This window comes from Hyperolius riggenbachi, chromosome 2 (genome assembly GCF_040937935.1).
Source record: "Hyperolius riggenbachi isolate aHypRig1 chromosome 2, aHypRig1.pri, whole genome shotgun sequence".
Lineage (NCBI taxonomy): Eukaryota > Metazoa > Chordata > Amphibia > Anura > Hyperoliidae > Hyperolius > Hyperolius riggenbachi.
Window position 1 is genome coordinate 328,399,306 of NC_090647.1, and position 22,514 is coordinate 328,421,819.

Here is a 22,514-nt window from a genome sequence, read left to right on the forward strand (position 1 = left end):
TTATTGTTACCGGGGGAGCGGATCTGGCAGACCACACAGGGGGACAAGGCAGGGAGTCCCCGACAATGCGGCGGATCGGTGGATGGCATCGGCAGGCGGTTCTGAAGTCGGGGATTCCCTGCTTTTGGAATATAAGACGCAGGCACTTTTTCTTCCTATTTTTGGGGGAGAAAAAGTGCGTCTTATATTCCGAAAAATACGGTAATTCTTCTCTGCAGCTTGCTTATCTTACATGGAGAGTGATTTTTACTGTATGTATCTACCAGTAATCCTTTTTCCTTACAGCTGAAGTTGTCAGACGTCTGATACCTTCTGTGTGTGTCTTCAGGTTGTTGTGTTTTTTGTGTGTGTTTTTTTGTTTGTTTTTTGTGGTTCCACACTGGCTATTATTAGAATAGCTATGTATTTGTATGTAAGTACAGAGGACACTAGCGGGTGGCATGATGGGTAACGTATAACTACACAGGACACCGGGGGAAGGGATAAAACATTTGGGGGGGGGCAGTGGCTGGCGTTTCTGTCGTGTTCATCGTTCGCTATTATCGCGTGCCGTTATCCATGCACACCCAATAAAGCACGACGGCCCCAGATTTTTACAGCATGTCCAATGGATACATGTGACCAGTTTTGGCCCCAAAGCCGTCACACTGTTGATAGCTATGCTCTTGGCACAGACTTTCATTTTATTATAATTAATGGATTGTTGATTGGCTGCCAAGTCGAGTAATTTATGGGAACCTTTTAGGATTATATACAGATTTATTTTATTTTTTATTGGTAAATTTTCACTTCTAGCTTGCATTAACATATGAGGCATGCAAACCAGCCACTGGCCCTTCACCTATTATTATTATTATTATTATTATTATATATTATTTTTCCCTTGGAGAAGCTTTTGAAATTTTTTGTTTTAATGTTTGGTTATACATTGTTTTTGTTTGTTTCCACAAAGTTATAATACAAATATTGAACCCCATGCATGACCCCTTGTCTTTGTTAGGTTTGGGATCTGAGACAGAACAAGCTGATGTACACAATGAGGGGTCATGGGGATTCTGTGACAGGCCTCAGTCTCAGTTCAGAAGGTTCCTACCTGCTCTCAAATGCAATGGACAACACAGGTATTATACACTTCAAACTGTGGGGATGTAATGGGTTTATGTCACACACTGTCCGTAAGGACTCGATAAATGGGGATGTGTTGTGTTTAGACAGCTAGAGGTAATATCAATGTAAACAATGCTGGGTGATTTTGAAATCTTAAATGACCGTTGCCACTCATACATTTAGAAATGCAGCTCAAGGGCAAACTCTCTTCATAAACTAAATTGATTCTAAGCTTTATCTGTTTTGTGGTGCACAATTAATCCTACAGAAATTCATGTAATTGTATTGTCAAAGCTGCAGATTCCTGTTAATAATTAACATTTTCACCTGATTTGGGTTTTTTACTCTTTGCATGACTTGGCATGTGGGAAGTGAACATTCATGGAATGCACTTTCTTGCACAGCCTGCAGCCTACCTACACAACACACTGACATTAGTGGTATAAAGATTGGTTCATGTGTGAATGGCACTTACATTGTGATTCAGTGCAACACATACTGCACACAGTGCAATTGGATTGTAAAAGTAGAGCTAATTTCTAAGGGTTCTTTCACACTGGCAGCTGATAAACTGTGAAGTCGCCTGTCACCTACTCCCCTTACCGGCCAGACGCTTGTTAGCGTCCAGTCTCTGTGCTGTATAGGCGGCCGAGCTCAATAGGTCACGGTTCTCTGCCGCACAGTAACACCACAGCGCATCAACTCTTGTGGTGTTACAATCGCAATTTGGCTACATTTAAACCGCACCCAAATTGCACTGGTGGGCAACAGACATGAGGCTCATCTGCTCAGCACATGTGCAGTTCAGCCGTTCATCTCAAATTGCTTCACAAGTAGTTAATCTTGTGTTATAGCAAACCATAGAAAAACCTACTTATAAGTTGTTGTGTGTTTTTTTTTTTTTTTTTGTTTTTTTTTTTTGTTTGTTTGTTTTTTTTTAAGGCTAGAGGCAGTTATAGGTCAAGTCGCAGTATAGATTTCAGTGTACACAGATATCAATGGAGAACAGTAGTTATACTGAGATAGCAGCCTGCACTATACTTATGTTATTAAAGATATAGAGAGGTAGTGGGGGGGGGGGGGGGGAACAAACCTTAAACAAATTGATACTAATATGACTCTGGTATATGACTGTCTGCTGTCCTTACTTGGCTTTGGGCAACCTTGTTAATCGTCATGATTTTCCTGTATAAATCGTTGGTTGTTACGATAAAAAATGTCAGTTAAATATATATCATATAGGAGACACACTGTAACGATCGGTGTCAGCACTCAGAGAGAATCTGATTATTGATGATCTGCAGAATCATCAACAATACAGATGTATACCCAATTATGGATGATCTGCAGAATCACCAATAATCCAAGTATGACTAACCTCTGGACACCTAATAAGTGTAAGTTTTTGATGTAACTGTAGGCTATCTCCTGTGAGGCGGGAGATACAGGCAGCTAGCCAAGAACCACCTGAGGGGCAGGTGGCCCTGGGAAGTGCAGGAACTATCCCCTAGAGAGAGGGAATAGAGAGGACCTGGCAACCAGGGATATCTGGAGATAAGATATAGACTGAACTGCAGCCAGGGGACTCCAGGAGAAGAGGCCACTGGCTGCTAACAGGCCAGACTCCCTGAGGAGCAGGAGTCCTAGTTGCAACTGGCACTTGGTGGAATTGTGTCACTGCTAGTACAGATAGACTGAGCACTCAAGGAGTGAGTGACAGCCTGGAAGGTCGGGCAGGCCAGGTCGGCAACACATGAGCAGATAAGGTACAGAGACAGAAGGCTGATTTGGTAACCGGGTACAGGCAGGGTCTGGCAACAGGAAGGCAGATATGCAGGGGTACCGAATCAGAAGGCATTAGAGAGGTCGACAGAGCAAATAGTCATAACAGAAATAGAGCAGAGTCCTAGTCTGGGGTATGAAGTCCGTGGTCTCGACACCCAGGAACTAGTCTAACGTATAACACAGCAATGACACAGTAATCCTAAGCTTGGGTGTGAGGTCCTTGATCACAACACCCTGGAACTGGTCTTAAGTATAACACAGTAATGACACAAGCGTAATCTGGCTAAGTGTGAATTCCCAGGTCCACCTGGTTCTAACACACTGTGAGATCTGACTATGGTCTGAGTGCTCACACGTATGTATTCGCAACGGCAGACAACTTGAGACTGACCAGCGAGATCTATATATAGTGAAGCGCTCGTCAGCGCCACCCATCTCTACTCAGCCAATCAAAGCCTGCGCTGGGATCAGCTGATCAACCTGATCAGCTGATCCCTTTCCTACTGGCATAAAGGTTCTGCCTCCCAGCGCGCGTAGCTCTCCGTGTGCACTAGAAGGCTCAGACAAACCAGACGCATGCTGCTGTGCGGAAACCGCCGGTCTGAACGCGGAGACAGCCGCCCCGCTGCCAGACCGCGCGGCGGCATCTCCGCAATCCATTACACACACACAGTGATATTTGAGAAGTGAAATGACGTTTATTGGATTTACAGTGTGTAATAATTGTAAATTTGGGCACTGTTGTCATTTTATTGATTTCAAAACCTTTAAAACTAATTATTGGAACTTGGCTTGGTAAGCTCAGTGACCCCTGACCTACATACACAGGGGAATCCAATCATGAGACAGAGTATTTAAGGGGCTCAATTGTAAGTTTCCCTCCTATTTTAAATTTTCTCTGAAGAGTAGCAACATGGGGTTGTCCAAACAACTCTCGAATGACCTGAAGACAAAGATTGTTCACCATCATGGTTTAAGGGAGGATCCAGAAAGCTGTCTCAGATTTCCGCAGTCTTTTTTGACATTTAGGAACATATTGAGAAAATGGAATACCACAGGCTCAGTTCAAGTTAAGACCCAAAAAAATCTCGGATAAACAGAAGCAACGAATGGTGAGAACAGTCAGTCAACCCACAGACCAGCACCAAGGACCTACATAATCATCTTGCTGCAGATGGGGTCACTGTGCATCGTTCAACCATTCGGCACACTTTACACAAGGAGGTGCTGTATGCAGAGGAAGCCTTTTCTCCACCCACAGCACAAACCGAGCCACTTGAGGTATGCTAAAGCACGTTTGGGCAAGTCAGCTTCATTTTGGAATGAGGTGCTGTGGACTGATGAAACTAAAATGGAGTTATTTGGGCATAATAAGGGGCGTTATGCATGGAGGAAAAACACAGCATTCCCAGAAAAATACCTGCTACCTACAGTAAAATATGGTGGTGGTTCCATCATGCTGTGGGGCTGTGTGGCCAGTGCATGGACTGGGAATCTTGTCAAAGTCGAGGGACGCATGGATTCCACTCAGTATCAGCAGATTCTGGAGCCCAATGTCCAGGAATCGGTGACAAAACAGAAGCTGCGCCGGGGCTGGACTTTTCAACAAGACAACGACCCTAAATACTGCTTAAAATCCACTAAGGCATTCATGCAGAGGAACAAGTACAACATTCTGGAATGGTCATCTCAGTCCCCAGACCTGAATATAATTGAAAATTTATGGTGTGAGTTAAAGAGAGCTGTCCATGCTTGGAAGCCATTAAAGAGAATCTGTATTGTTAAAATCACACAAAAGTAAACATACCGGTGCGTTCGGGGACATCTCCTATTACCCTCTGACACAATTTCGCCGTTCCTCGCCGCATTAAAAGTGGTTAAAAACAGTTTTTAAAAGTTTGTTTATAAACAAACAAAATGGCCACCAAAACAGGAAGTAGGTTGATGTACAGTATGCCCACACATAGAAAATACATCCATATACAAGCAGGCTGTATACAGCCCTCATTTTGAATCTCAAGAGATCATTTGTGTGTTTCTTTCCCCCTTCTGCTCTCATGCACTGAAGTTTCAGGCTGCTTGTTTCTTCCTGCAAACAGCTTTGCCCTTGTCTGTAATTCTTCAGTATGTGAAAGCCCAGCCAGCTCAGAGGACGATTTATCCAGCTTGTAAAAGATAAGAGAGAAGAGAGAAGCTGCTCTAATCCTAAATAACACACAGGCAGTGTGCAGAGAGGGGCCTGGAGGGGGAAGTTCATAGCAGAACCACAACACTGAAGAACTTGGCAGCCTTCCAGACACAGGCCGACAAGTCTGACAGGGGAAAGATACATTTTATTATTATTATTATTATTTTTAGTATTTATATAGCGCCAACATATTACGCAGCGCTGTACAGTGTATATATATATATATATGTCTTGTCACTAACTGTCCCTCAAAGGAGCTCACAATCTAATCCCTACCATTGCCATATGTCTATATTATGTAGTGTAAGTCTAGGGCCAATTTTTAGGGGGCAGCCAATTAACTTATCCGTATGTTTTTGGAATGTGGGAGGAAACCGGAGTGCCCGGAGGAAACCCACGCAGACACGGAGAGAACATACAAACTCTTTGCAGATAGTGCCCTGGCTGGGATTACATTGATTTATTACAGAGACAGTGATAGTATAAAGTGCTGCAGTAAGCCAGAACACATTAGAATAGCTTTTGGAACTTGTAGGATGATAAAAAACAGGATGCAATTTTTGTTACGGAGTCTCTTTAAACCTGAATGAACTAGAGATGTTTTGTAAAGCGGACTGGTCCAAAATACCTTCAACCAGAATCCAGACTCTCTCACAGGAAGCGTTTAGAGGCTGTAATTTCTGCAAAAGGAGGATCTGCTAAATATTGTTTTTATTTCTATTTTTTGTGGTGCCCAAATTTATGCACCTGCCTAATTTTGTTTAAACACTTTATGTAAATCCAATAAACGTCATTTCACTTCTCAAATATCACTGTGTGTGTCTCCTATATGATAAATTTAACTGACTTTTTTTTATCATAAAACAACGATTTATACAGGAAAATCATGACCACTAACAAGGTTGCCCAAACTTTCGCATCTCACTGTACATCGCTCCCATTTTTTAAAGACGTTATCATAAATTAACGTTGCAGTCTGTACGTTTTGAAATACATATTTTGAAAGCCTGGAAGCATCCAGTACTTTTACCAGCAGGACAAATCAGATCACCTGACCCAGCCCCACCCCCTTCTACTGCATCACTTTCAGCTCTGTAGCATTTAACACTTCTTAAACCCTAGTACTTTGTTTATAATAGCCAAGTGTATTTTTTAATAACCCGCTCTGCCTGAAATAAACCATTTATCGCTTACATTTTATATAATCTTTTATTTAAAGGGTACCTGAAGTCACTTAAAAAGAACAGTTTATGGACAGCTGTGCAAAGTTATTAAAGGGAACCTAAACTGGGAAGGATGTGGATTTTTCCTTTTAAAATAATACCAGTTGCCTGACTCTCCTGCTGATCCTGTGTCTCTAATACATTTAGCCACAGCCCCTCAACAAGCATGCAGATCAGGTGCTCTGACTGAAGTCAGACTGGATTAGCTGCATGCTTGTTTCAGGTGTGTAATTCAGCCACTAATGCAACCAAAGAGATCAGCAGGACTGACAAGCAACTGGTATTGTTTAAAAGGAAACATCCATATCCCTCTCAATTAAGGTTCCCTTTAAAGCCATGTGTAACTCCCATTTCTCTGCCCTAAGCGCAAGAAGATGTTTCCCATAGCCCTTTTTAATTTAACTTTTCTTATTTAATGAACACAATGGTAAGGATGTTGGACAGGTTAATGCTTCATTACACACAGAGCAGGGAGAAAATATTCATGAAATGAGATTCTGAAGAGCTTGATCTGCATTGCCCATCACAAAGGGGTAATCCTTTCTCAGCAGCGGATTGGTGGTCAGGCCCAACTCTGTGTTCACATTGAAAGATAAGCTATTTCCTCTCCCAGCTACTTCCTGGCTAGGCTATGTGAATAATGATTGGATGGGATAGGAGTTCAAATAGCTTACAGACTGGTTTTTCAGTCTAAAGGTGCGTACACACCTTTTTTTTTTTTTTTTTTTATCACAAATATTTTTTATTGTTTTTAAAGAGAAATAACAAGCAAATGTTTTACAAAGAACATTTAGAAACATAACAAGTAACATGTATATTAGATAAGGTACAGAAGAGTCTGCAAAAGCAGAGGTAGTTTCCACATATATAAAAGTGGGTGTCGGTAGCACGAGGCAACAGATGCCGGCACCCCATTAAGTCAACAAATAGCTCATGTCAAGAATTATTACCAGGGCCACCTCAGAGATGGTGGCATAAGCGCTCATGACTATTGGTACCCTACTTCTAAATACAAAGTTTTAAGTATTATAAGGTTGGAGAAGTACTTAGCGAGGAGGGTATCCTCTGGTTCTGTTAGCCCAACATCGAGGGCTAAAGCAGCCGGGGAGTGGATGGGACAGGACCATCCAATGAGAGAAGAATGAGGTAGGAAAAGAAGGGGACAGAAAAAGTTGAGGGAGTGGGGAAGGGGGTGTCATTCGCCGAAACGCTACCACTTAGGGGTATTGAGTGAAGGTATTACACCGCTGTAAGCGAGGACGGGAGCCAATGAGAGTAGTTACTAAAGTAAGGCTTCCAGACCTTTTCAAATTGTGGAAGAGAGTCGTCTAGTATGGCTTTCATTTTTTCAAAACAGAGTGCATGGCTCAGATTAGTTTTGAAGGAGTTAAAAAGAAGTGAGGGAGTCTTCCATGAACCCGCTATTACTCTCTTGGCAGCGAGGCATATGTGCATTAATAGTTTATATTGTGCTTTTGTGAGGTCCGGGGGCTTTATACCCAGGAGAGCCACCTCTGGGAGTTTAGGAACACAAAGGCGAATGGTAGTGTAAATTACCTGGTATATCCTGATCCAGAATCTACGTACTCTTGGGCAGGACCACCATACATGTAGATAGGTTCCCCGCTGACCACAGGCTCGGAAACATAAACCGTTGGATGAGGGACAAAATTTCTCAACACGGTCTGGGGCCATGTACCATGTCAAGAGAACCTTGAACTGGGTCTCTACTAGAGCGGAGCTTATTGAAAGGCTAGGGATGCCCTTCCACATGTACTGCAAATCATCAGTATCAAAATTAACATTAAGTTCCCGCTCCCACCTCAGGATGTATTGTGGTTTAGGGAGATTAGGGGGAGAGATTGCATTTTTATATAATTGAGAGATGAGGCCTGGGGATCCAGGGTCTGTAGCACATATATGCTCAAAGTATGTTCTAGTTAATAGTGAATCTCGGGACCTAATATACTTATTTATGAAATGGGAGATTTGGAGAAATCTAAACAGCTCTTTGTCTGGTATTTGTTTGTGTTCCCTGAGAAAGGAGAAGGATTTAAGTGCTGTGTCAGATACCAGGCTATATATTGTTATTAAACCCTTTTGCTGCCACCATTTAAAGGTAGATGAGGTATGCAAGCCTGGTATAAAATCTGGGTGACCTAAAAATGAAGTGAGGGGTAAATGAGGGGATGCAAGTTTATCCTTTAATTTTGCCTGGTTCCAGACACGCAATGAGTGCGAGATTATAGGGTTTTTTATTAGTTTAGTTTGCGTGGGAGTGAGCCAGAGGAGATTTCGGATAGAAATAGGCGAACAGAAGGAGCTCTCTATGTCACACCAGATAGGAGAGTATTTTTCTTCATGCCAGAGTGTCAATTGAGCTATTTGTGCTGATTTATAGTAGGCTGATATGTTGGGGACTCCCAGGCCTCCATCTGTTCTAAGTCTATAAAGGGTTTCTCTAGCGATTCGGGGACCGGTGTTCCTCCAGATAAAAGAGAGCAATGATGCTTGTACTTTCTTGAGGAAGGAAGGGGGAACAGGGACTGGCAGGACTCTAAATGCGTATAGAAATTTGGGTAAAATCGACATTTTAATCGCTGCTATCCGACCCAGCCACGAGATCGCGTACCGTTTCCAGCATTCCAGAAGTTGCAAAATCTCGGTGTAAAGCGCAGGGAAGTTAGCTTCAAAGAGAGAGTGGTAGGAGCTAGTTAAATAGATGCCTAAATATTTTAGCTTATGTGGCTCCCACTTGAATTCGTAGGATTTTTGCAAATCCTGCGGTACTTCCGGGGATAGAGAGATATTCAATGCTTTAGATTTGAGGCTGTTTATTTTTAGTCCGGAAATATCTTCAAAAGTTAGGAGAATGTCTGCCAGATGGGTGAGGGATTCGTGAGGGCGGGTCAAAGTGAGTATCACATCGTCTGCATACATACAGAGCTTATGATGTCTGCCAGCTAGCTCAATTCCATGTATGTCAGCATGCTGGTTAATTAAGAGAGCTAGCGGTTCCATTATGAGGGCAAATAATAAAGGAGACAGCGGGCATCCTTGGCGGGTGCCTCTGCCTACGGGAAAAACAGAGGATACTTAATAAAGGCTCCGGGGGAGGAATAGAGGGCCCCAAGCCACTTTAGGAAATTGGCGCCGAAGCCCCAGGTGCTCAGTAGTGCAAACAGGTACTCCCATGATACCGTATCAAAAGCTTTTTGAATGTCGAGAGACAGTAGCATGCGTACACACCTTTGACTGATGTCGCCCATTGAGAATCAGGACCTGAATGCCTTTGGCAACATTGCTGGGCCGGGCTGTACATACACATTTCGGCTGTGTAGACGCACTGTGATGTTATGCGGGGGGGGGGGGTGGAGAGGGTGACGAGCAGCGCGTGTGTGACGCCACACGGCAGGTGGGGGATAAGCACGAACAGTGGTATCGGCATTGCTAGGTTTGAGTAGATCCGCCTGGCAATATCTCGCATGTGGGGGTTCGCCGGCTGCCGTACACACGCCTGATGCTCTGCTGAGGTGGTCGTTATCACCCGCCTCAGCCAACTTGAGTTAAGCGTTTGTATGAGACTTAACAAAGCGGTATCTGACATTCACACAAGTAGCCAGATGTGTTTAACCAGCAAACCAGGTAATTAAATAACACAAAAATAGTGTATATGCAATGCACCAAGCATTGTTCATTTTAAATTCTGCTTTAAAAAAAAAAAAAAAAACAGGAGCCTAATCTAGGTCATTATAGGACTTAACTAGACCACTATTATTGGTCACTACCTTGGTTTTCATCCAGTTGCCGTACTTGTATAAATAAAAAAAAAATGGTAAGGTAAGCCACAGCAATAATAGATTACAGCTTTCCTAGGAGGTTCCCTTTAAATGATCAGCAAAAAATATGGGTCTTAGGCTTGGGAGTGTCCAAAGAAAGAGCTTTTTGTTTTTCTGCACCAAGTTAAATTCTCTTTGTAGGTTTATGGTGCAGTACAGGCAACAAGAGGAGTGTCTCTTTCAAACACTCGAAGTGTATGTTTACACTCATGAAGTGTATTGCATAATGACTAACATCTGTAGCTGGGCAACAGGATTGTTGTGGATTGGAAAGAAGGAACATATACAACTTTAATCTGACCCTCTATATTTTTGTCATATTATTCTTGGTTTCTGTAGTTCGTGTTTGGGATGTTCGGCCGTTTGCACCAAAGGAAAGATGTGTAAAGATTTTCCAAGGCAATGTTCACAATTTTGAAAAGGTTGGTAAATTTGTACATTCTTCCATTTGTGCTTTCAATACTTGTGTAGCATATTTATGATGTGCTTTGTGTTTCTTGCAGAATCTATTACGTTGTTCGTGGTCTTCGGATGGCAGCAAAATAGCAGCTGGATCGGCAGATAGGTATGTACTAGTGTGCCTTAGCATAACTTTGCTGTGCATTGGCTAGTGTGATTCTGCTACCAGAAAATGGACCCCTTAAACTTTTTTTTTTTTTGTTTTGTTTTCTTTTTTGTGCAGGTTTGTGTATATTTGGGACACGACATCCCGCAGGATTCTATATAAGCTGCCTGGCCATGCAGGTTCAGTCAATGAAGTTGCTTTTCATCCTGAAGAATCAATAGGTGAGTTCCCAGAGGTTTAGTAAAGGTTGTTTTAGCTGCCTCCATACTGTAGTCAGATCATTGCAGGATTTCTATAAGGAGATTTAGCAGCACAACCTCCAACAATCGTCTTGAATCAGTGAAATGCTTGCATTCTGTACATGAATGCCTGTTTTAATGAGCAGCATGCAGGACTGTGGAGTCAGAGTGTAAAGGCTCATACACACATCAGACTATGGTCTTTGGAAAATGAAAGATCACAGACCAATCTTACCACCCTTCATGTAGTATGAGAGCCATACTCTACACAGTCTTTTCTATGGAGCTGAACTCCACATCGGAAAAAAAATCTTTGCAAGATGCTGCACACACAGATGCTGTACAGACACAAAAGATCAGTATCTGCAAAAGATCTGTTCCTGCCAAGAATCCATTCCTGCAAATTGCAATGATAGTCTATGAGATCTGCAGATCATCATACACACATGATTTAACTGACAATCATCTGCAGATCAAGCAATCATCCGCAGATCTGAAAATCCATCCTGGTGGATCTGATCTGCAGATGAATGTCAGTTAAATCATGTGTGTATGATGATCTGCAGATCTCATAGACTATCATTGCAATTTGCAGGAATGGATTCTTGGCAGGAACAGATCTTTTGCAGATACTGATCTTTTGTGTCTGTACAGATCCGTGTGTGCAGCATCTTGCAAAGATTTTTTTTCTGATGGGGAGTTCAGCTCCATATAAAAGACTGTGAAGGTATGGCTCTCATACTACATGAAGGGTGGTAAGATTGGTCTGTGATCTTTCATTTTCAAAAGACTATGGTCTGATGTGTGTATGTGGCCTAAGGCTTGACAGGTTATGCCCTCACTCAGTCTCTATGACCCAAATTAATTACCGTGGCTCTGAGCCAGGACCACTTCTTTACCTATAGACAAGCTCCCGCGTGAACAGGACATGTTACTGTATATGTCTCCTGACTACCGTTACCCCCAGGTCTTAACGTGCAAGTCATACAAACTGATGTAAAGAGGGATAACCTGTTAAAGCCCTAATGAGGCTAGTAACACAGTTCAACAGTTCAGCAGTATCACACAGGGTTATTACCTGGATTCAGAGGAATAAAGCAATCAGCGTCGTGTGTCAGTAGTAGCAGAGATATTGATTGCAGATTATCCAGTAACAAGAGAGGGATCACGCAATCCACAGGCAAAGTTCAGGTAATGAGTAAACCAGGTATGATGCAGTTCAGACAAGTCTTCATGCAAAGTTATTCAACAGGTAATGATTGATCTCGGTTAAGAAATAGTTTAAGTAGGTTTGCGTGCAGTATTATGAAACAGGTAATAGATGTCGCAAGTTATGACAAAGTTCCTTTTAGTCTGCATGCAAAGTTATTCAACAGATAAACAGATGCTCTAGGTGGTATGTGACAAAGTTTATGTAAGACTGCATGCACACTGTTAGTTGGCTGATAAAGAAGATAGGATTATACTTCTCATCCAGTACAAGTAGCCTGCAAGGGCTATCCAGTAACAGTCCAAGGTCGGTCCAGGCGGCAAGCAAGGGGTGTCCAATAACCGGCAAGGTCGGTTCAGGCAGCAGACAAGGATTTCCAGGAATCAAGCAGAGGTTAATCACGACAGATAAGAGTAGTCAAATACAAGCCAAGGTCAATATCCAGAGTATCATAAACAGTTGAGTGCGCACCCAGCAACTAGCCAAAGCTATACTTATCACAGGTGATGATTGGGAGCACTCTACAAGTTCAAATACAATTCTACATCCAATCAGTGGCCGGCCACACCAGCACATCCAAGCACACAGGGTCTTTGAACTGCAGAATTTTATTATTGCTTATTAAATTGTCCTTACAACACAGGCCTTAGTAAAGTAATGAAATGTGCCACATATGATTAACAATATGGATATTGGTAATTGAGGACCTTTTCTAATAGTATAGTTTTTTTTAGCTACAGGTGGCATATTTGTGCAGGTTTTCTTATTCTGTAAAGCTTTTTATCCAGTAACATGATAAACATTTTTTCTCCTTCTTCTTTTTTTTTTTTTTTTTTTTTTTTTACAGTTCTGTCCGCATCCAGTGACAAGAGATTATACATGGGAGAAATCCAGTGATGAACAGCAGCTTTTCCATCCATTTGTGTAGAGTGCTCTTCCCCTTTTTAGCTAACATAAAAGACTGTCACAGAACAAGCATTTCAGAATTCTGACATGCTTTTTGCTCCCGGATATTGGAATATTTGGTGTGAATGCCCTGGTCTGTATGCTGGTGGTTGCTGATTTTTACAAAGACTAAACATTTCTGAACCGTTACATGGACTTTTCATTCACTATCTGGGTGTTCTCAAGGCAACAGCCAGTCACTCCAGTGTAATATTTTTATTTTTAAGTTCTGCTAACTGAAATGGTGCACCCTTTTTTGTATTTTACATTGTATGATATACTTTTAATACAAATTCAGAAGCCGGTTTCCTTGTATTTGTTACATGATTTTGACTTGAATCTGGTCAAGTTGTTGTTATACAGCAACATTTTGGTTCTTATGAGGGGAAAAAAGTATTTACATGAGAATAGCTAAAAAATGTAGCACTAAGTTAATTTGAATAATTGGTATACTTTATTAACGAAAGTTAAAAATAGGGAGTAATTTGGATTACGTATATCCAAAGCAAAATTGGGTAGTTTTAACTGGACGCCTGGACATTTTCATCAGTACTACAACTGACTGCTGCAGTTCAAATGATATAAAGGATAGGCCTAGATGTGTCCTTACAAATAATCCACTTACTTCTGGCAGTAAAAAGTCATTAAAACTCATTTATGCAGATGTTAGATGTTGAAGTTACTTGAACAATGCTGTGTGCTGTTTTTAAAATGTTAGAACAGAATTGCATATGGATAATAAATGGTGTCACAGGCCTATTACGGTTTGGTTATGGTTCTCTCCAAAATTTGTACTTCACCATCCATCCGTATTGTCCCTTTTTTTTTTTTTTTTATTTAACAAATCATTTTTATTTATTTTTTATTTATCTTGCAATAGTGAATTTAAAACCAGAGTTGTACAGAAACACTCAGGCACAGTGGCAAGCTATGCAGTGCTATAGGCATTAATAACATTACAGTACAATGTGGGTAATAAAACAGAATAGCATATGTTGAATATCCATGGTATCCTGATAGAAAGCATGAGCTATGTACTATATATGCGTTATGGTGGTTGACTCAGCAGCTGTGCTGCTTGGCGTACAGTAATACAGAAGTCGTGAAGGAATTCGAGAAGGGAAAGGGAGGAAGTATAGAAGGATGGAAAGCTTAGTGTCCCTTGTTGAAGTGTAGGTAGACTGCAGAGGTATCGTTCCTGTGTTGGCCGCTGCACTTACTCAGGGATTGCTTGGTATGCCGATTTGTATAAATCTTTGCACTCCTCCATAAACTGGTTGCTTTACTTGAGATTGGAAAGTAAATAATTACACCATACACCTAACGTGTACATGGATGTGCTTCTGTCTCGATGCATTGCTGTGTGTGAGAAATGGATGCAATGTTTGTAACAGGGCAGATATTCCAAATACTTATGGAATCAATTTGTTGTGTTTATGTTATTTATGTTCTCTTATGCTCATTGAGCTGATTTGAAATTTAGAAGTCACTTGTGCTTGTGATGAAACTTCATGTAAAACTTAAAATGCTGTCCAGTTATGCTACTTTATTTTATGTTTGGCTATACCATGAGATCCTTCACTGACAATACATTCAGGGCCCATTGCCACTGTATGCATTTCAATTTGATTTTCAGAATGCATGCGGTTTTCCAATCACAACAATGTGGCACTGTAATGTAAATCACAATAAGGCATGATTGATTTGTTTTATGCAAACCCACCGCCTGCTACAGTGTTTGAGCATTTGCATATTGTTCACGGGAGTGCAAACAATTGCATACAAACATAGTGCTATGCAATTTCCTTATCTAATCCAATCACCTGTATAAAAACTCACAATAAAAGTACCAGAAAATTGCGAAGTAAAATTAGCAAAAACGCTATGTTGTTGCTGTACTTTTGGGTTTGTGATTTGTAGTGGAAACAAGCCCCATAGACTGGGTTCACAGTGGCAGAAAAAAAATGTTCCACTTATCACAGTGTATTCTCAGGGAGGCGATCCTTTGCAGGGCAATAAAATCCATTCACATCAGTCCATTGGCAACAGATACCTTTGGACAAGTGAAACAGAAGGATCTGCGGTTTGCGATAATCCTGGATAAGAATTGCATAGTAAGTGGAAGCCCATGAGAACTGACATTGTCCATTCTCACTCTTATTAGTCTCATTGCTGCATAAGTTTTACTAATTTTACTCACTTGCTGCTATATTTGGTTCTGCCACTGCTAGTGTGGCTAGTGCCACAGGAGTGGACCAATGAAAATCCTTCCTGGTTGAAGGGAGGTTTCCCATTGGTCTGTTGCAATCCATTTGGGAGCTCCATATGCTGCTAGTGATCTGTATACAGTCCCCTCTCGCCTGCAATGGACCAGAGTGGCACTGCAAGCAACGGTGGTGGAATTGAATGGATGGTGGCAGGTGAACCACACAGGTGGTGATGTGAGTGCACCAGATGCACAACAGAAGGGAATATAAACCACATGCATGGAACACATCGTATCCACTGTGAAAGCACCATTGTGAATCCAGACTCAGTGTTTTGGTTTAATGTCATTTTGCAATCATTAGTTGAGGAAATTAGCTAGCTTGGATTATCTGTGCTGCAAAAAAAATGTATTTTCTGTTTTGGGAAGGTGCTTATCTTTTTTCAACATTAGAACAACACTTATATTTTTATCTATATCTAAATTCAGTGTAACTGAATTGGATGGCTTCTAACCTGGTAAGTCCGTTTGTAGAGAGGCAGGATGTGGTTAATAATGGATTTCCAACAGTACATTGAGGGAACCATGAATACCAACATGTACTGTGACATACTAAGGCAGAGCATGACCCCCTCCCTTTGGAAACTGGGCCACAGGGCAGTATTCCAATATGAGAATAACCCCAAGCACCCATGATGACCACTGCCTTGCTAAAGACACTGAGGGTAAAGGTGCTGGACTGGCCAAGCATGTCTCCAGGCCCCTGTTGATAATCTGTGTGGCATCCTCAAATGGACGATGGAGGAGGGCAAGGTCACCAACATCCACCAGCTTCATTATTGAGGAGTGGAAGTGGATTCCAGTGATGTCTATGCAAAAAAAGCATGCAGAAAAATTTGTGGTAAATAGCGGTACAGAGAACCACAAAAAGCTCTTTTACGTATAAAATGTAGCTCTTCATTTTATCTCATTAAAAAGGGTGTCAAACAGTGTAGGACTGCTACCAGCGACAGACTGCTGTTTCAGACCTCCTGGTCTTTCCTCAGGCTGGACATCCGTGTGGGGATGTCCAGCCTGAGGAAAGACCAGGAGGTCTGAAACAGCGGCCTGTCACTGGTAGCAGCCCCACACAGTTTGACACCCTTTTTTTTTTTATGGAACCTTTTTAATGAGATAAAATAAAGAGCTATGTTTTATACATAAAAGCTTTTTGTGGAAGTGCCAACCTTTTTTTTTTTTTTGTGGATATCAGTGTGAAACCCATGGTCGGCTGCTCTCTTCAGTCTGGTTGCAGGTGAGTTGATGCCTGATAACTTTGTAAAACAAGAAGAATGGCATCAGAGAATGCTAGGTCCCATCCACGGAGGTATTGGAGCCACTTGCATTACAGATGCGATTGGCTTATTATGAGTGGATGTATTTTGAAGAGAGGTTTCATTGGCTCAAGTGTGAGCAGAAAGTTTTGCAGAACATGTGCTACAAGTCTCACCAGTGGAGGATTCAGAGCCACTTTCAGGAAGCCAAGTGGCTGCTTCTAATGAGTGACCACTGCAGTTTTTAAAGAGAACCAGAGCTAAAGAGAACCAGAGCTGTTATACATACCTGGGGCTTCCTCCAGCCCCATAAGCCTGGATCGCTCCCACGCCAGCGTCCTCGGCTGCCTAGATCCGCCTGTACCGGGTCCCGTCATTTCCGCCAGTCGGCCGGCGGTCGCGGCCAATTGTCCGCATCACAAGGGCTCCCTCTATATGCTTGCGCATGCGGCTGCATACTACGCAGCTGCATGCGTTAGGTTATGGAGGGAGCCCCTGTGCATGCGGATAATTGGTCGCGTCCCCCGGAAGTGACGGGACCTGGTACCGGCGATAGAGGAAGCGGAGGATGGTGGCGTGGGAGCGATCCAGGCTTATGGGGCTGGAGGAAGCCCCAGGTATGTCTAAAAGCTTTATCATTTTTCCAGCATTCATCATCTCTGGTTCCCTTTTAAGGAGCCCTGGATATTGTACCAGTGATTTGTCCAGCCTGGCTATGCAGCCTTAAGGTATACTTAATCTGGTAGCCCATTAAATGTGCAAGTGCTTGTACTGTACCTCCAATAGGAGGACAGAGTTGCTCGTTTGCAGCAGAGAATTTACCAAGGGATGCTGGACAATTTCTGATATAGTAAACATCTGGTCTTTTTCTACTATGCTCCATTTCCACACGACTGCTCTAGGCATGTTTAACTGTATGTTATGCCTACTCCTACTGTATGCCACTCTGCTTATTTTACTGTTTTGTCCATTGTACTGTACCACCACCGACCCTGTATGTACCAAAAATAATTCCATGTACAACCCCCGTCGTACTTGGCGAAATAAATTATTCTGATATAGTTAACCCCTTTTCCTGGTCCCTTGGAGTTTACTAGAACGAGAATATACTGTATTGGTAATTTTACACATATTGTATTATCCGCTATAGTAGAATGTCGGTAATTTTACACACATAATACCACCCTCTGCAGCCTAATTCTGTTTTGAACCCTTCCCTATTTATGCCTTACCAACCCCCACTCACTGCTATTATATTTTGGAGTTCAGCTTCACTTTAGTCTGTGGAGAACTTATGCTTCCAGCATTCCCACCACTCTTAAAGAGTTCCGCTGTTCTGTAGCAGAACTCTGCCAACACTATTTTTATTGGGTGGCTCCTGTGCCCTAATTTCCGACTATAGTCTGTAAAGATGGGAAATTTTACTCCAGGACCCATACCTCAGACCCATTCTACCCAATAAGCCACTCATCACTTATAGAAGAGCACCCAACCTCCGTAACTCACTAGCCCCCAGCAGACTCCGCTGCCACAAAACTGAAAGAACACCTAACCAAGCCCCCTCCACACCAGGATCCTGGTCCTGCAACCACATCCGTTGTCTAGCATGCACCTTTGTCTCCAATACCTCCTAATTTAAATCATTTGTCACCAATACCCATTACTCCATAAAGAAACACATCTCCTGCCAGTCCAAATTCGTTATTTACGTGATTACTTGTGCCTGTCATCTCCAGTATGTTGGCAGAACAACTCAAGAAGCCTGGAGCCGAATCGGCCAACATAAAAGGAACATTCTTAATAAATTTCCCATGCACAGTGTTTCACGCCACTTTCACCTCATGCACCAGAGCAAACCCGACACTTTTTCCATCACCTTAATAGACACCATTAATGAATCAGAACCAGCAGCATTTGAGAAACTCAAAAAACTAGAAATGTACTGGATCCAGACTCTTAGGACACTCGCTCCAGAAGGATTAAACGAGATCCTAGAAAAAAAAAATCTATTAATTTTCTAAGCAATATATTCATATTGTTCCGTTCACACTTTTATCTAGTCCTCTCTTTTAATTTCTTAATTTCTGATGTTATGATTTTACAGTTTTTATATTTTTACTGTAAATTATGAACAATCAATACATTGCCACAAAACTGTAAAAACCTATGGATGGATAGACAACAATATGGTTACTTATATCATGATGCTACAACATCAAGTGACACAGATGTGACAATCTTTCCTAGTGTTTTATATCATGCTTTTCTTAGAGGTTTTTATATATATTTTTATAGTATGCATTATTAATATTCTTTGATTATCTTAATATTCTACATGTATCACATCATTTTAACCTGTCTTGCAGGTACTTATTTTATCTGTTCAGGTAATATGTAATTGTTACGCTCTACTATGCACTTTATCATACAATCTCCTATATACATATATCACAATCCACCACTAGAAGGCACTGCATCACTAAAATGAACTTGCCCTATTCCAAAATGGCACCAGCAACTGCTAGTTGCATCTGCACATGTGCAGAATGACTCAGCACATTTACCAAGCACTGTGATTGGTCAATCAACCCCCAAAGTAGTATAAATGAGCACTCCTGGAAGTGAGCCCTCACAGAGGTGCCTGGCTCTTCTACTGACCACATATGGTAAGTCCCAGCTGTCTTTCCTTATGATACCTTGATTTTTTTCCATTGCTTGTGAATTTTTGCATTGAGATGTCGGTTTTTGATTGGAGGTTTATCTTTGATTTTTACATTCTTTCCTTTTAGCTCAATATTTTATTGTGAAAACATTGAACTATATTTTAGAGCAAAACGTCTAAAACAATTTTTATTCTAGCCCAAAAGATCAGTGTTTTTTTCGTGGATATGTGCAATGTACGCAAAAACCGTGCAAGTTAACAGGAATTTTTATCCCAAAATTGTTTACTTGAAATTTGAATTAATCATTATTATTGCAAGATTTTATGTGAAAAGAATACTAACAGTTTTGCTCATCACTGCTCACAATTACCTTTTCCACTGTCTTTATCCCAATCACCCCCACTTTTTAATACCTATTTCACCTCTGATGTTTGATATTTCTTTATAATTTTTATATAGATTTTATTTTTATACAATTTAATGACTGTATGACTACACATGGGTTATGAGCCAATTATCTCTGTTTACAACTATTGCTCCGTTGTTATTGCCTGATGAAGCGGGATCAAACCTGCGAAACGCGTTGCATATTTGGAGTTCATAAATAAAATATATTGACTGTACTTTTACTACAGTCGTTGTGTGTCTACTTGGAGGAGGTAAGTCCACCACTACCTCCTCTATTTACCAAGAATTTGGTTTTTAAGCTCATTTAGCTTCCTTTTATCCTTTTGGCACCTCTGTTCTGTTCTCCTGCATAATACTGTAAATATTTAAGTATGGCAGCGCACAAATTTTCCATGCACCGCTTGTGCCCACATTGTCAGTTTCATCCAGTGGCACCTGTGAGGCTCTAGCGAAATCCATGACCAAGAGAGTTAAGGCAGTGCTGTGAAGTAATCAGTGGACACACAAAAATTGACACACTGGGCACAATTTCTTCATTTGTGTACTGATATATATATATTTTTTTTTATTTATTTTTTTTGCGCTAGTGGTTTAGGCAGTAATGTGTGAAGAAGGATCCGCAGACCAGACCAGGTAGATGAAAAAGGCTGACAAAACTTTATTTGAAAAATTCCATAGACAGTGCAATAAAAAAGACAGAAAATGCTAACGCGTATCGGGCCTACAATCTGCCCTTAATCATAGCTGAAGTAAATCTGCCTAAAGCAGGGCTTATATGCAGGTGGGGAAAGAAAAAAACTCCACCCACTCACCATACAGCCCAGATCTTAAAGGTACAATACAGTGTTATATACAAAAACATGTTACAAACCTATTTAATAGCAACAGTATAAAACTTAAGAAAAGGTAAGAAAGAGAGTTACCACTGAGTGTGTGTAAATACAATATATTGACAAATACATGTAATAAAATATGCAGCATGGATATAATAAATATAGTAAATGTAGTAGAAAAAGGAGGATCAACATGGAGAATGGGATCATAACACAAGTGTGCAGTTGCACCAAAGACACATACAAATATTAGTACGTATACACTAAGCTTAGATCCCAACGCTTATTTAAACCATCTGGCACACGTGTGCCCATTGGATGGATCCAATAAGCTTCTCTCCTAAGAAGTAAACTATGGATGTCCCCTCCTCTAATAGGACATGTAACACGTTCCACCCCTTGGAAAATAAAGGACGAAAGATCGCCCTTATGGACTGTTTCGAAATGTTTCGAAACAGACGATTTCCTAAAAGTGTTCCAACTAGTTCCGCAATAGTGCTCCGCTACTCGGGCTCTAAGATTACGGGTAGTGCACCCTACATACTGTATACGGCATGCGACACAGGAAATCACATAGACGGTGTATTTGGTATTACAATTTACATATTGTTTGATTGGAAAATCCTTATTGGCTGTAAATGAAAAAATCGTAGTACCTCGCCTATGAAAGTGGCAGTAATGGCAGGTTGAAAAGCCACATGGATATGAGCCTACTGTGGTAAGCCAAGTGAGTGTGCACATGGATGAAGGGGATCGAAAAAGGCTAGGGGAGAGGATTGATCCTAAAGTGCGGGCTTTTCTAGCCGAAACACGACAACCATCCTTAAAGGAAAACTTAAGTCAAATAAAAAAAATGACATTTACTCACCTGGGGCATCCCTCAGCACCCCGAAGCTGGATGGTGCCCTCGCAGCCCCGCTCCGATCGTCCTGTCCCCGCCGGCGGCTACTTCCGGTTCGGCGACAGCCGCCGACAGGCTGGGAACGCGGCTGAATTTTTTTTTATTTGACTTAAGTTTTCCTTTAACGATTTTTCTAAGCCTGGTATCTGAGTGCAGTACAGGAATATATTGTTTTACAATTTTCGTAATTTTATTAAACTCAAGGCTATAATCGGTAACGAAAGTCGGCTTGCCCGCTCCATCATGATTTCGATTGGTGTGTTTCAGCAAATCTGAACGTGATCTTCTAGTACCCCTAGAGCGTCCCACAGCTAGTTGTCATTTATTATACCCCCTGCACCTTAATCTTTCTTCAACTAGTGAACATTCCTGATCAAGTACATCTATGTTAGAGCAGTTTCTAACTGCCCTTGTGAATTCCCCGGTGGGGATGGCATTGATAGTATGCCTGGGATGACATGAATTTGCAAGTAGAATCGAGTTTCCTGCTGTCGGCTTGCGATACGTTCGTGTTGAGACCGTATGGGAAATAGGGTCTGCAGTTAAAGTCAGATCCAAATAATCTATTTTGAGGAAATCAGAGTTCATGGTAAATCTCAGATTAAGATCATTTTCGTTGGCATAGGCCAAAAAGTACCCCAGGAGGGCCGGAGGACCCCCCCACACCAAAAGCAAATCGTCAATAAATCTTCCATACCAAATAATATGGCAGGCATAGGGGTTATCATCTCCAAAGATGCGGAGCTCCTCCCACCAGCCCATATACAGGTTTGCAAGGGAGGGGGAAAACTTTGCCCCCATAGAAGCTCCGCATCTCTGGAGATAAAACCCCGAATCAAACATTCCTCATGAAAGGAGGACTTGGTCTCCTGAAACGCGTTGCAATATATTTTAATAAATCTTAACACTATACGGCAGCCGCCGTTTCTTCTTTCCTACACACATTGCTGCATTACAATCAGACTACCACTCCAACTGCCTGTGCAAGACTCATGGAGCAGCGTGGAGCTTTGCTTTTAGATCCCTCAATCCTGGAGCTGATGCTTTGAAATCCACCACAATCTGTTTGTGCAACCGCATATAGCGGAC

General features: G+C 41.6%; 1 protein-coding gene across 1 annotated transcript in view; it reads left to right on the top strand.

The window, feature by feature from the left end:
- The window catches only part of SNRNP40 (small nuclear ribonucleoprotein U5 subunit 40), a 36,680-nt gene extending 22,820 nt beyond the window's left edge, over window positions 1-13,860 (top strand). The window contains exons 6-10 of the mRNA XM_068269297.1: window positions 1,001-1,121; window positions 10,482-10,564; window positions 10,646-10,707; window positions 10,825-10,928; window positions 13,004-13,860. Of these exons, the coding sequence (XP_068125398.1) occupies window positions 1,001-1,121; window positions 10,482-10,564; window positions 10,646-10,707; window positions 10,825-10,928; window positions 13,004-13,053 (420 nt within the window). The 3' untranslated portion in view covers window positions 13,054-13,860. The remainder of the gene's footprint in view (window positions 1-1,000; window positions 1,122-10,481; window positions 10,565-10,645; window positions 10,708-10,824; window positions 10,929-13,003) is intronic.
- The last annotated feature ends 8,654 nt before the right edge of the window (window positions 13,861-22,514 follow it).